Source organism: Terrapene carolina, unplaced genomic scaffold (assembly GCF_002925995.2).
Source record: "Terrapene carolina triunguis isolate 2854851 unplaced genomic scaffold, T_m_triunguis-2.0 Scaffold23, whole genome shotgun sequence".
In the NCBI taxonomy this organism is placed as follows: Eukaryota; Metazoa; Chordata; order Testudines; family Emydidae; genus Terrapene; species Terrapene triunguis.
In genome coordinates this window covers 13,863,862-13,879,686 of record NW_020664374.1, presented here as the reverse complement: position 1 = coordinate 13,879,686, position 15,825 = coordinate 13,863,862, and the positions used below count along the sequence as shown (strand labels likewise).

Sequence of the window (15,825 nt, the reverse complement as noted above, 5' to 3'; positions counted from 1 at the left end):
TATATAATAAAGGCAGATTAAGACTAGAACAGTTGCAAAATGGAATTTCTGTCCCCTAGGAAACTCTGATATTTCAACACTTGTTTTGTTCCAAAAGGAGAAAAAATGTTGAAATATTAAAACTGTTTGTATAAGGAAAAGAGTTTAAAAAAATTCAATTTGAAAATATAGAAATATTTTGGTTTGTTGACCTAAAACACAGTTTTGTTTCAGATCAGTTCTACATTGATCTGCATCCTCACCCGCCTTACTACCTCATGCTTTATTCTCCCCTATAGGCCCCTCTCCTCAGCTGTAGTACATCTCTGATTGTACCCAGGATCTCCCCCTTTGACTTAGCTGCACCAGAGATGCTTTGTTTCTATTTTCCCAGGGGAAAATTTCACTGAAATTGATCTTCTCCTGTAAAATATTGCAATTTCAATTAAATTTAATTTTCCATTATGTTGTAACTAAAATGTAGCTCACTGTGATAAAATATTTTTACACAAATACAACATATATCATAAAACAATATTTAATCATGATACACACAGACTTCAAAAGAACGAGGAGTACTTGTGGCACCTTAGAGACTAACAAATGTATTTGGGCATAAGCTTTCGTGGGCTAAAACCCACTTCATCGGATGCATGCAGTGGAAAAAAAAATTTTTGTTGGAGAATTGCAACTTTTAGGTCTGTAACTGAGTGACCAGGGAGGTTCAGCCCCCAACTAAAACCTCTCCAGCGCATCATCAAGGATCTACAACCTATCCTGAAGGACGATCCCTCACTCTCACAGATCTTGGGAGACAGGCCAGTCCTCGCTCACAGACAGCCCCCCCAACCTGAAGCAAATACTCACCAGCAACCACACACCACACAATAAAAACACTAACCCAGGAACCTATCCTTGCAACAAAGTCCGTTGCCAACTCTGTCCACATATCTATTCAAGGGACATCATCATAGGACCTAATCACATCAGCCATGCCATCAGGGGCTCGTTCACCTGCACATCTACCAATGTGATATATGGCATCATGTGCCAGCAATGCCCCTCTGCCATGTACATTGGCCAGACCGGACAGTCTCTACCCAAAAGAATAAATGGACACAAATCAGACATCAAGAATTATAACATTCCAAAACCAGTCGTAGAACACTTCAACCTCTCTGGTCACTCAATTACAGACCTAAAAGTCTCAATTCTCCAACAAAAAAACAGACTCTAACGAGAAACTGCAGAATTGGAATTAATTTGGAAACTGGACACCATTAAATTAGGCTTGAATAAAGACTGGGAGTGGATGGGTCATTACACAAAGTAAAAACTATTTCCCCATGCTAATTTTCCCCCTACTATTACTCACACCTTCTTGTCAACTGTTAGAAATGGGCCATCCTGCTTATCACTACAAAAGTTTTTTTTCTCCTGCTGATAATAGCCCACCTTAATTGATTAGTCTTCTTATAGTTGGTATGGCAACCCCCATTTTTTCATGTTCTCTGTATATATATATCTTCCTACTGAATTTTCCACTCCATGCATCCGATGAAGTGGGTTTTAGCCCACGAAAGCTTATGCCCAAATACATTTGTTAGTCTCTAAGGTGCCACAAGTACTCCTCGTTCTTTTTGCTGTTACAGACTAACAAGGCTACCACTCTGAAACCTGTCAGACTTCAAAAGGTAAATTAATCCCTACATTTATGCATCTATAACATTGCAATATTCTAAACCAAAATTTAAAAATTAGTCACTGAATGATTTTGGGTTTTTAAGAAAGCCATTGTGTACATCATTAACACATTGTAATTTGTATTTTTGTTATGATTTGTGTCTATTTGTACACTTGTCTATTTAACCTAATAAGCAAAAGTTATAACTATAGAATAGGAAGCAATTTGTGAACATAAAGTGCAGTCGCACGGGTAGATATATTCTATGGTATCTCATGAGGGTCTAAGTACTTTGAAAATCAGGCTATTTAATATGGATTTAGGAGCCTAATCTAATCTACCTATCTATCTACATGTGGAGGTAATAATCATTTGATAAATCTACAGAGGCATGTGATAAATTTATCATGCACTTTTGATTTCCTCACCTGCAATCTGCCCATTAATCAGTATACCCCAGGATTTATTCTAATAGTCACAACCCCTACGCAGTTTCAACCCCATTTTTGAAAAGTAACTTGCCAGAGAAACATTGCTTCCTCCTCGGCTAATATACGGAATTTTTGCCAAAATTATTCCAGCTTAGTGCCTAGGATGGACTAGATTCAGTCCCAGACCAGAGACAGATTTTCCATACATGACTAACTTGGATTTGAAATAAGAGCTTTATCTCATTGGAAAAGGGAAATTCCCATCTTCCCAGTGCTTCCAAACATTGGATCTTGTTATGCCTTTTTCTGTTGGATTAAATAACCACATAAATACTTGTAGATTGTGATCACGTCACCCCTTAACATTCTCTTGGATAAATTAAATAGTTTAAGCTTCTTTGAAGGGGGAATTCCCAGCTTCCCAACGGGACACACACCAAGTGCTGCTACCAGTGGAAGGACTCAAGATGACAGATTTCAAAGTTTGTAATTTTTTACGTGTAACAATTTTAGGTCATTCTAACGCTCTCTGAGGTCAATTGGCCTCATGCTAATTAAGGCCCTTGACTTTATCAGAAAACGGATACAAAAATAGTTCCAATAAATATTCAAAAGCCTACAAAATAGTTTTTCCTGTAACACATCTATGGCATGAACACAATACATGTGATATGAGATGGCAAAAAAGGTTTAATTAGTTTTCACTTGGGATAACCTGCATAACCTTGGGGTTTTGCTACTTACGAGCAATGGATGCATACCAAAGTTATGCTGATAAAACCTTTATATGCCATGTCACACAGTCATATTCCCATCTCTCTGTATGTATTTTTACATATATATATACACACACACACAACATATTTATGATACAGTATTTGTTCTATAGAGAACAAAATTGAAAATTATATTAGCATACTGTAAACATGCCTAATACACTGAATAGGATCTAGATACTTAAACATGAGAATATGTTGCCTCTTTTTTTTCCAGAAAAATAATGCTTAAAAGGAGCTTGCCTATCTTTCTTCCATTTGCTGGTTTCAATATACAGCTTATTTCCTTCTTTGATTCTGTGCCAATTATGTGAATGACTGCTGACCTCAGCAAGTCTGCTGCACAGTCGCTCAAATGAAAATGTCATATGATCATGGTTGCTATGGTACATTCATAAATAGTTTCAATTATCTTATGACTTAATAAAACTACTAATTTATTTGTACCAATATTTAATTCAAAGGCTTTTGATACAAGCAGAAATTTCAGAGAAAGAGCATGAGAGGAATGGGTGGGGAGAGGGAGGGAGACTATTTTTAGTCTAAAAGGCCAACTTTAAAAACACACATTGTCAAAAACACAGTGAAAAAAGCAGAAAAGGGCACAGATTTGTTCATAAGCTAAAGAATTCAGGAGTATCTGGAGAGCAAAACAGATTGATCAAGTGGTTTTAATATTTTGAGCTGTCTTCTAAAACTAAGACTTGTTGTTATTCTCTTTAAAGTTTTGGGCAGACAATATTAACAATTTTTTTAAACCATGAGGTCAGACATATTGTAGTGATGCACAGGAAAAAAAAAAACATTGAAGAGAAACAGAATGGATGGAGTGAAAATTTCACTACAGGGATTTAGCCTCATGGCTCCTATTTCTTTAAGTAAAGTATAAAAACACAAGAATGTTCAGCCAATGTTACCATCCCCCCCGAGAAAAAGAGATGTCTTTTTTGTGCACTGAGGTCTGACTAGAAGACCTGCTGAAAAGTTAAAAGAAAAGTGGATGTCGTACTGTGGTAACATCTCGCAGTAGGAGGTGACAAGACCTTTGCCTCTCTTGAGTTCTTTATTGTTTGACCTGTAATCTGTACAAACTTGGATTTCACTGAGCCTTCTGGTTTAATTAAACTGAATTACTGGAAATAAGAGTGAAATCAATGGACTAAAATGATTTTTTGTTATAGAGAAGGTAAAATAGTTCAGAGCCTCCAGCCTGTGGAAAGAAGTACAAGAACTAACAAAACAGTTTACATTTCATCACATACTGTTACTAGCTACACACTGTACAGCAAATCTGCCTGTGGGGAGAAGCTGTCAGTTTTTATTGCATTTTGGGTTCCATCTCTGAGGTTTGATTTTTGAAATTCTTATTTTATATAAGGTATAATATGAAGACAAAGTAAGAATACTGAATCCCTGAGGGAGACACTCTGTATGAAATAAAATCTGACTAAACGTTTCCCTGTTATTGCTGCTGCTGCTTCCTCTAGTCCAGTGGAGGCTGGAACATGTCAGCGCAAGTAGAAAGTCAAATAGCTAGAGAATATCAACTTTGGAAACTGACTAAGAAGAAAAAAAACACGCACAAGCTCAAATTTGGTTTCTCTTACCCTTTTTTCCATTATTGAAATGTATTATCAACTGGAGCAAGTCTATCATCACTCCCAATATAAAGACAGGTTTGGGCTGAACGTAGGACTTTCACAGTTGGATTCTTGTCTTCTCTATCTCAAATGTCTGGCAGACTCCATGGTGAGTGCCTTTAGAAGGTTTCAGCAAATCTTTTCTCTTACAAGGAGTCTATTTTTGACCATTTGTATTTGCTACTCCTTTTTTCTTTCTATCATTTGCCTTAACTGGGAATTCATCCTTTTTGGCCACTGAAATTCAATTATGGTCCAAATTTTTAAAAGGTAATTAGGCATCTAACTCTTATTGAAATCAAATACCTAAATACCTTTAAAAATCTGTCTTTATATGCTTAACCCTTTTGGCAGTTCTCTGGGTTCTGTCTGTCTGGTTAATTGGTAGAACTTGTCAGAAAATTTTGGCAAAAAAATGTCCATTGAAAAGCAAGAAAATATTTTTACAACAATTTCTGGACCAGCTCTAAGAATTGGCATGAGAAGTACTTCATTTTGATTGTAAAGCAAAAAATTCATAAGCATGAGCAAAAAGTACTCAGACAATACTTGATGCACATGTGAAAGTTTGGGTTTTACACACCGGCAGGTGAGCAGCAAGTCCTTGACTTGTATGCACACATTCTGCATTTGTACAATTAAGATGGGTCTGTGAAAAATATGTGCACTTTTGGAAATGTGGCCCTTAAAGATACACCATTGACATGAAAACTAGTTCATTTTTAAAAAGGAAACAAAAATAGTTTCAGAAACTACACTTGCTTAAATCCACCCATGTCTGTCATTCACTTGCCAGTGTATCCTGATCAATAGAGAGATCAGACATTCTACCATCTTCTGATGCTTCGTTACATGTACATGTTGAGGGATCCCCAAAACCTGATTAACTACCATGTAGATTTTATCAAAGCACAACAAGGAGAGAGAAAGACAATAAAATCAGACTTTCAGCTTGTCCCATTGATTCTAAAGCATCTTAATCTTAGTTTTCTGCATTTTATTATTTTTACATATTCCCAGTAAGATTTAATTTTGTCTAAATTTCAGGTAAGTGGTAAGTCAGCTTCCATCAGACCGGAAAGATAAAAGCTATCCTTATTGGTTCCATCCAAAAAAGTCATTTTGCACAATTTCTTTGCTCTTAGCACAGCCATTTCACATCTCCTTGTCCTAACTATAGTGTTCACTAACCATATAGCAATTTGTTACTGAATAGCTGACCTGAAATTTATCAGCGATAATTCTTCTTTCCAAAGAGTAACATGGCATGATGATGTAACCTGAGGCATAATACTTCATTTGGATGACACATCAAACCCAGGAATTTTGAAAAGGTCAGAGTTAGTTACTGACAATTTGCTGGTTTTACAAAATATCCAGCCTGATAAATTTGAAAGAGGACTTATAAAAATAAAGGAATAAAGGGATCATGTTCTGAACATTTTGATTATTGCATTTCACTTTGTTCACTGCTTGTGCCCAAATCTTTATAGAGTAGGTCAGTTTACTGCTCTTTAAAGGTAGGTGTGAATGTGTGTGCATTTCTTTTCAGACATAATTACTTAAAAAAAAAAGAACTTCCATAGTTGATCTTAGTTTTTAATAATAACAAATAATACTTTAGATGATTTCCCCATCTTTAGCTCTTAAGGAGCTTTAACAAGGGGGGTAACCATTTTTAAACCCATTTTACAGATGACCAACTGAGGCTAACGTGATCAAGCGGCTTATGTGATGTCTCTAATCTCACAGAGCCAGTCAGGAATTGAACCCCAGTGTCCTGACTCCCAGTTCTATTCTCAGTCGACTTGACTCGAGGCGCCCATTATGTAAAAATCTTTGTCCCTTTGAAGTCAAAGGCAAAACATCCACTGACTTCAATGGGTTTCACCCCTTCTATCTGTGAGTTCTCTAACACGTTCAATACTAAATCTCAAAGGCTCAGAACAGTGATGGTTCACACCAAACACTGAAACAAAACATGTAGTACCTGGTGCTATTGGATTTATCCACTGAGCTACAAGTACAATACCATCACGCAGACACATATATATAGCACGCTTATACTTACAAATACTAGGCTAGAGTAATAATCCACAAGCACTGGTTTACTGAAATACTGACTTAACATACATGTGATCTACTGGAAAAAGTAGATTTCAAATGTCTTGGTTGATATGTAATATCTTGGAGAAATATATGGTAGTACTTGACTATATTTGATTTTATTTATTTTGCTATGTTGTTGTTGAAGAAAGAATCTCTTTTTACCTGCCACGATAGAGTGACATCCATATCCATCAAGCGAGTACATACAGTCTATCAAGTGAAACTCCATAGCAGTGTGCATGTTCAGCCATGATGGGTAGATGGATAAAGAAGATGCATCCTGTATTTAAATCCCATGGTAGTGATTAAATGCAATATGCACCTTCTTTAATTGTAAAATTAGAGAGAAAAAGAAATTGTAAAATTACAGGGAAAGAACCTTCCAGATCTTTATGCTGCAGGATATGCTAATTTGCCAAGGCAATGGTTACTTCAGAAGTGGTTTTCAGTCACTTCTCTTAAATATGAAATAGGGCTGACATCACATTATGGATTGAACTATCCTCAGTTGTTCCAATTTGCAATTAGTCTTTTCGTGGAATACTGCAACAACTGAAATACTGTTATTACAGCAGTAAATTAGTCTCAGAGACCCCATCTTTTTTCTAACGTGAAAATAATACGTTTTCCTCTAATAAAACATCCAAATACCAAGAAAAATAACCCCAAGAAAACACTACTGAAACAAGAAACAAACAATGATCTATGAGTGAGTTTTGCAATAGGAAAAAAACAGACTATTTGTGGAAAGAACTGGAGGCCCACTTTAATAAAAGGAAATAATTTTTACATTTACAGTGGTATTAAAGCAAAGAGTGCTGTTATCAAATCCTTTAATAGCCAAACTTTATTTTTATTCAGCAGAGGTGGAGTTTGTTATATTGGGTGAAAATGTTTATGTGTCACTGTGACATTTTGGGTTCACCCAGGCCAGTAAGGCATTAAGGTCTGCCAAGTAATTCTGGGTGTCTTGTGGCTGTGTAGCTTTGGTTCAGAGCTCTGGTCCCAACAGCTTCCTAGCAGTTGACAAGACTCACCCTGGCTTTGCACAACCAGGTTACCCAAACGCAGGCTAACCTTAAAACCCTTCCAGCCCTGAATTAGCCCCAAAATTGTCCTATTGTAGGGACCAGTCCCTCTCACAAGACCCTCACAGAAAAAGTATTAGAGTCTCTGCTTCTACAACCTGTCAGCTTACTAGAAGCACACACTTTACGGAATTTACCCAACACTGATGATTTATAATGAAAGCAAAACAAGTTTATTAAAGAGCATGGATTAAATGATATCAAATAAAAGAATAAAGATAGAGACAGCCCTGGACATTCAATAACAGACTTAAAAGTGGCCATCCTTCAACAAAAAAACCTTCAAAAACAGACTTCAATGTGAAACTGCAGAACTGGAATTAATTTGCAAACTTGACACCATCAAATTAGGCCTAAATAAAGACTGGGAGTGGCTGGGTCACTACAAAAATTAATTCCCCCCCTGATGATATTCACACCTTCTTGTCAACTGTTGGGAATGGGCCACATCCACCCTGATTGAATTGGCCTTGTTAGCACAACAAAAAGTAATTTTCCCTCTGTTGATATTCACCCCTTCTTGTCAACTGTTGGGAATGGGCCACATCCACCTTGATTGAATTGGCCTCGTTAGCACTGACCCCCCACTTGGTAAGGCAACTCCCATCTTTTCATGTGCTGTATATTTATACCTGCCTACTGTATTTTTCACTCCATATCTGATGAAGTGGGTTTTAGCCCATGAAAGTTTATGCCCAACTAAATTTGTTAGTCTCTATGGTGCCACAAGGACTCCTCGTTGTTTAAACAAATAAAAGTGAAAACACACATCTAAAAGTTTAAAACTTCATCTAGCAGGATACCATCTTTTTTCAAGATATTTTTTCCTCATCCACAGTCTTTTCATCTTTTTACTGGCCAACGTGGCCAGAACCAATCACAGAGAACAAATTGCTTGGTTTCTATCTCTTTAAGGTGAAGGATCAAGATGGAGTCTCTCTCTGTCCCTTATATTCCCAAAGGAATTGTCTTTGTCTTAAAAGTCAGGAAAGCCTCCTGGCGATTCAGTCTCTTGTGTCTGTCTGGGATGCACGAGACATGTTAATTCTCTGTCTCTGGAGTTCAGTATAAACCCAGCTAGTTTAGCTTGATGGCTTTGTTTACTGCTAATAAGTAATTGAGGTAAAAACTTGTTGCTTTGTCTAGGGCAAACCTGTTTATCACCTTTACCTATGTTAGGCTGTCTGGTCTTAAACATGTCCTAGTAACATTACAGAGAGAGAGTTTATATCTTTACACATAATGTTGTTACATATATTTCACAATGAAATTGTTGTTACATATATTCCACTGTGTTGTTAGTTTTCAAATGATACCTCAGAAGGCATATTTTGAACAAATATTATTGCAGGAGTGTGTAGGGTGTGAGTACAGGGGTGCCTTGGGTCACAGACATTGTAAACGTCATTAAAACATATTGCTAATTCAAAATACTTTAATTTGCCAATCTTAGAATGAGTATATGTGTATATAAAATATATGTACATACATATAAAACACACATACTTCCTAAATATTAACATTTTCAAAATATTTACATAACATACATGCATAATACACACACACACACACCTTACATACATACACATTACATTAGGAGACAAATGACTCATTAAAAAATATTTACCTAACCGTGATAAAACTGAGTTGGCTATATTGACTTGTTTACCTGTGGTGATGCAAGTTTTAAATTAATTAATAAAAATAAGAAATGTTGCTGAGAAATGTAATACTACAGAGGCTCCAAGGACTTCAAGCATTTAGTCAGCAATTAATTTCTATACCATATAACATGTTTAGGTTCACACAGTTCATCTCCTTCAAACACACAAAAATCTGCGTTGACATTAAAGCTATCCCCTAGTATGGGAGATAGCTAATTATTCTGTGATGAATTTAAGAGTCACAGCATTTGTATCAGCTGTATAATAAAAACAAGATCTGCAGCTACTGCTACAATGTTGCACAGTCTGTTCTTTAAATAGATCTTACTCTATTTGGTATTCAGTTTGCCTGCTCCTTGCCTAGATATTAGTGATACATTTACAAATGAACTTGTTTTCAAGTCATCTCCTTTTCCCAATTTTCCCTAATTTGCTCCTGAAGAGACCCCTTTTAAAATGCAACCACCAGTTATTCATAAAAATGTGACCTGCCTTTTTTAGGATATATTATAAACATGACTGCTGTGTCTCTTCCTTGAAATAGCTCAACTGAGTAGAATACAGCCCCAAACCCATTGAACATTACCAGAGATAATGAGAGCTTACATGTTACAATTGCAAACCATGCACTACCAATATCTCTGCAACTGTGGGTTTCAGTGATGACCTGGACTTTAATTAAATGTTACTAGTAAAGCAGGAATCAAGGAAAATGAGATGGATGAGAATAAACTACAGACACAGTTCATTATTATATAATGTATATCCTTGCTAATCTCTAGACCTCACAGCCTAGCAATAGTATTCCTCAATTTACAGACTACTTAAAAACAAATAAACAAAAAAATCCTTTACTGTGTCTCTGATGAGAAACCTCTTAACTACCCAGATGTTGCTTCACTGCAGAGTTAGGCAGTTTATGGGAAGGTTAACATCTTTACCAGTTTTAATGTAACCAGTTCTAAAATGCCCCCCAAGTCATGTAATAAAATATTAAGCTTTCATGAAGAGATACAGTGATGAAACAGTGCAAACATTCATACTACTAAGTGTATCTCCTCCACCCTTTACTAAAGCTGGTGCACCGTATATCACAATAATTTTCTACTCATTTTGCATCACATAGGAAGGAAAAAGTTAATGAGGAGCTTTGGCACTAATAGCACCCACTGCAAAGGAAAGCAAGTGAAGCAAAACGGTAGCCCCTGGCAATTTTGAGGAAACAAATGCCGCAAATTTACTGGTTGGGAAAGTGGTCTTTTCTAATGGCAGAATGGGAAAAGACAGCTATATAATTTCATCACAATTCAGATACCATTTTTTGGTGTGGATTCTGAAGTATAAATCTTTTCTTTCTTTGAATTTAAAGTTACATTTAATCAATATCCCCATTTTGATGTTCTCTTCAATAACAATACTGTTCTCACAAAGAAATTTCCCCATTACATTTACTTGAATTTGATTAGTATGCAATTAGAAATTAAAAAGAATCTATACTCTGATATAATATTCAAGACTTGGCTTGACAACTCTAATTTTTATATACTTTTGTTTGAAACGTTGAGTCCTGCCCATATTTCAGTTTAAAACATTTTATCGTTGTGTTAAAACACTTTTAAAGCTTTATTCTATATTGGCACAAGACGGCTATATTTTCAAATGAGACTGATTTTTTTCTTCCATTCTCTACAACTATAAAAGCAAATCCTTTCTTGGTTTTGCACTAAGCTTCCTGGCAGGGTTGGATAGAAGCAACTTTCACATAGCTAATGCTAAGCAGTTCTTATACCTGATCTGCAGTATACAATGAGGTCATGCATCCTCCCCCCCCCCATTCCCCCACTCCTGCAATATTATGTGGTTATATCTTTTTTATATATATCCTTCTCTGGGAAGAGAGCTTACCCATCACTGACTGCAGACATATGCCTACCAGTCAGAAAGCAAGATTTCAAAATTTCCTCTGTCTGCGCTGCAAACTGAGACAAAGCATCGCTTTCAAAGATATGAATGTGTCCGACCCAAGAATGACCTTGGGTTAGATACGGTATGGAAGCGATGCACTACTGTACTGGCGCAGTGAACTGCTTCTGCCATGATGTGGTGACTGCATGCCTTGTCTAATCATTCCAGATGTCCGCGTTGAAATGATGATAAGCTCTTTATGTGGAATGATGTACATACTGCTAATACAGCCCTTTGAGAAACTCATCAAAGAAAAGGCAACTTCTGACAAAGTCCCAGAGATAGGCACACGTAGAGAGCAGTGATACAATTCAACTACAAGGAAAGCACCATGAAAAGATGGAATTCAACAACACTTAAAGGATTGTTTACAGTAGCATAGCCAAGACACTACCTAAAGAGTCAATATGATCAAAGAGTATTACTTTCATATTCAACATGGATCAGCTTCTCAATTCCCCTTCACAGAGGGACCGCCCTCATATTTAGACCCAATTTGCCTCAATCCTAATTAGACAGTCTATTTTTCCTATTACTGTAAATTACTGACACCAGGGGAGGGAGATGGGGCTGTATCCCACTGTTGATAATGGGACTTACGTGTTATACATCCCAAACAATCACGAAAAGAATATAAACTACAACATGATAGTATTTAACTGGTCATTGAAACTTCTTTGGGATGCCTTTATGCTACATAAAACTATCTATCTGTTTCATACTGCCACCCATCACTGTAATATCTGAGTGCTTCCACATAAAATCAATAGCAATAGCAAAGTTCCTAAATGGACCCCATAGAGACTTTAACACTTTTTGTGATAAATCTCTGCTTTAGGAATTGTTTTTATTTGTTGGTTCAGTTGTTTGTTACAGTTTTTTACTTTCTTTTATTTTTCAGGGTTGTCATGTCACTGTTGTGGGTATCTTTCTTGCTATGGTAGAAAATAATTTTTGAAAAGGAAGGTATGCCGCATTTCCTAAAGATGGTAAACTTTTGAGTCACCCAGTCTCCTATAGAAGTTTTATTCCACAGCCAGATCCCCTTGACTGAGAACACTTTGCCCCCAACTCTCATGCGCTTCATCCTATGTATTGTGATCTGCATCATCGCAGAGAATCACAGCTGTTGTAGAAGTTCATAAATTGAAATTCAGAACTGACTCTTTTAGAAAAGTGTCACGGGCAATTTACTTTCAACATTGGTGGTTGCCACATTTGGAGAGAAGGACCTATCAGCCAAAAAATGTATACAATCAGATCCTGAAATTTCCCCTGACACCAGCTAGCCCAAGGAAAAAGCGTACTAGCCCAAGTGAAAATAATACATATGACACACTGCCCTCTAAGAGTCATGCCTCTGACGTTTAAAACAACTATGTACTATATTTATTGCCAATCAACTTTCTATTTAATAAACTTAATAAACTTGTTAAAACATACTCTAACTTACTCCAGCTCCTGAGTTTTGTTATGCTTTCTTTTATCTCTATGGCTTCACTCTACTTTTTTCCCCACCACTATACATCATATTGCATCTTTGTGTGTTGTTTCCTCTTTTCCTTCTCTCTTTCTCCACCCCACAATAAACTTCATCTTTCTTTTCCTACCGTGTCTTCTGTTCTCTAACTTCTTTCCCTCCTTCTCCCTGTCTTGTACTTTTTATAATTTATCCCCCTCATTCCTCACACTCACCCACCCAACACACACCTACTCACACAAACTCACATGCCGTCCACTCAAGCATGCACTACCCAAAAGCCCCTCCCCCCTCCTCCCCACAGACACATATATGCACCTATCCACTCACAGGCTCACCTCTTCCTGCCTTCCCCAACCCTGAAGGTAAGAGAGCCCCATATCCTAGGCTACTCTGTTCTCTCTTTAGTCCCACTCCAATACTGTCCTGAAAAACAGTGTAAAGCAGCAACCACCTGGACTACTCTGCTCTAAGGATTGTCCCCACAACTCACTCCTCAGGGAAGAAGCCAAAAATGCCAGATTCTCTGTACCCTGTCCCAGTCAACTCGCCAACCTGTTCCAACATTTCCCTTACCCAAGCAACCAGAGGAGTGGGTTTTTCGAGCCCTGCATATGATACAACCCTTAATCATCAAGGTAACTTGTCCTTCAACCACCAGCTCTTTTGGAGGTGCTTTAATATATTTTTTCACATTTATTCATACTCCCGCAGTATATATGTAAGGAAATTTCCCGTCAGTAATACACAATTCCACCAACATTTGTTATAAGCTCAGTAACATTATTTTCCACTTTCTCTGCTCTGAGAAGGCAAAGTGACTGTACTGGCAGTAAGCCAAGGGGCTCATGGTTTATTTGGTAGGACGAAGGCATCAACTACCTGACAAGGTCGATGACTCTCTCCCTTGGAGCAGTGCTGACTGGTTCATCATTAATCATTATGATCTGATCTCCTGGTATAAGTTTTCCTTCAGAGGGGCCGCCTGGAGAAAAGTGAGAAATAAGCACAGGTTAGTAGACCATTATAAACACATGGACAGCCTCCTCTATTGTGCAGGTATTAGATATGGTTTGGCTTGGAGGTCTAAAGCACTTTGCTGATAATACCCCCTCACCAGAAAGCTAACAACCTAAATGTACATACCACAGTGCCTGATGTTAGGATCCTAAAATTATATTTAGGCATGTAAATAACCAAGACCTGATTTTCCCCAACGAGTCAATGAGAGCTTCAGGTGATCAGCACCATTGAAAATCAGGCCACTTTTATTTAGGTGCCTCTATGGAATTACAATGGGACTCCAATGTTAGGTGCTCGGATACGAAAGCTTCGGCCAAGAGCTTTGGTTTCCAACTCTACTAAAATGTAAGGTTATGATTTCTTGGTGGTAAGGTTGAGATGAACAAAACTCAAACTTCTGACCACCAGGAAATTCCTTTTTGTTCTCTAATAGTGTTAGATGCAATCCTGTAGGTGAGCGTGAATGGGTTATCAAAGGAGGTGAAGAGCCTATACATTTTCAGCAACTGTGGGGTTGGCCGAGCAAAGGTATGTGTGTTACTAGGGCATATTGTGGCAGTGCTGGAAGAGAGTAGGGTTACAGTTCAATGGGCAACCTTAACTGCACATTTCCTAGTTTTCAGAAGATTGAGTTTTGCTCAACTCAACCTTAACTTTGTATTAACATAATTATTTGCCACTGAATTTCCTAGGTTTTTGACCAGGAAAAGATATGCTCCTGTTAGGAATTAATAGTCTGAAGAAGCAAGGAGGACATCATCATTTGCTATAAATGAATTCGAGTGCTGTGTGTAATACAGGAGCAGTGGTCTAAGGCAGTGGTTCTCAACCTGGGGTGCAAGGCAGAGGTCTTCCAGTGGGTACCTCACCTCATCTAGATATTTGCCTAGTTTTACAACAGGCTACATCAAAAGCACTAGCGAAGTCAGTACAAACTAAAATTTCATACAGACAGCCACTTGTTTATACTGCTCTTTATACTATACACAGAAATGTGAGTACAGTATTTATATTCCAATCGATCTATAATTATATGGTAAAAATGAGAAAGTAAGCAATTTTTCAGTAACAGTGTGCAGTGGCACTTTTGTATTTTTATGTCTGATTTTGTAAGCAAGTAGTTTTTAAGTGAGGTGAAACTTTGGGGTACGCAAGACAAATCAGACTCTCAAAGGGGTATAGTAGTATGGAAAGGTTGAGAACCACTGGTCTAAGGTAAAGCTGGTAAACTGGGGCACACTGTTCCTTTGGGAATGGAGGATCTCGGATTTCTGTGGGTATCCAGGGATCAATGGCTGGAAAACACAAGGGGACACTTCGAAGGGACTTGGAACCATCTACTGTCAACTTGCAGGGCAAAGACAGAGGAGAGTGCTGGAGGCATGTGGCAACAAACTTACAGCCCTGGGTGCCCCCAAGATGCATTACACGCAGGTTGGAGTGCACAGTCAGAGCTGTGGAGTTGGGGTTCAGGCAGGTTGGGGTGCACTGTCAGAGCTGTGGCATAGAGCCCTGTGCCCGATTAGTGCAGAGCTCAGGACCAGGATCCGGCAGGTCCCACAGGACCTGCTGCCATAATAGTGGGAGCGTGTAGGAGTGGGTATTGCAGGATTAAAAATAGTCCCGTGCAGGGCTCTAATGTGGAGTTCATGGGGGTTCGGGTGCATTGGCAGAGCTGAGGCTGCAGGGTGGTTGCGATGAGGGGATTGAAGTGCACAGGCAGAGCTCAGGGTGCAAGGGAGTTAGGGTGCACTGGCAGACCTGAGGGGGTGCCATGCCTCCCTTGTCTGAGTCCTCAAACTCTCTTGCCTCCCATACCATCCATCTCCATTTCTGCCCCCCATACCATCACTGGTTCCCTAAACTCCTCTCCCCCAGTTCCCACACTCCTCTGTCCCCTGATACACCTCCCCTCCCAGGAAGCATTCACATGTCTAATTCCCCCCTCCCCCACTAATACTTTGATTACATTGCCCCCGGAAGAAA

At 38.2% G+C, this 15,825-nt stretch overlaps 1 protein-coding gene across 1 annotated transcript in view; it reads right to left on the bottom strand.

Moving 5' to 3' along the window:
• The window catches only part of LOC113406226 (FERM and PDZ domain-containing protein 4-like), a 424,444-nt gene that overhangs the window by 77,166 nt on the left and 331,453 nt on the right, over positions 1-15,825 (bottom strand). Inside the window, exon 4 of the mRNA XM_026649600.1 lies at positions 13,699-13,801. Coding sequence (XP_026505385.1) covers positions 13,699-13,801 — 103 coding nt within the window. The remainder of the gene's footprint in view (positions 1-13,698; positions 13,802-15,825) is intronic.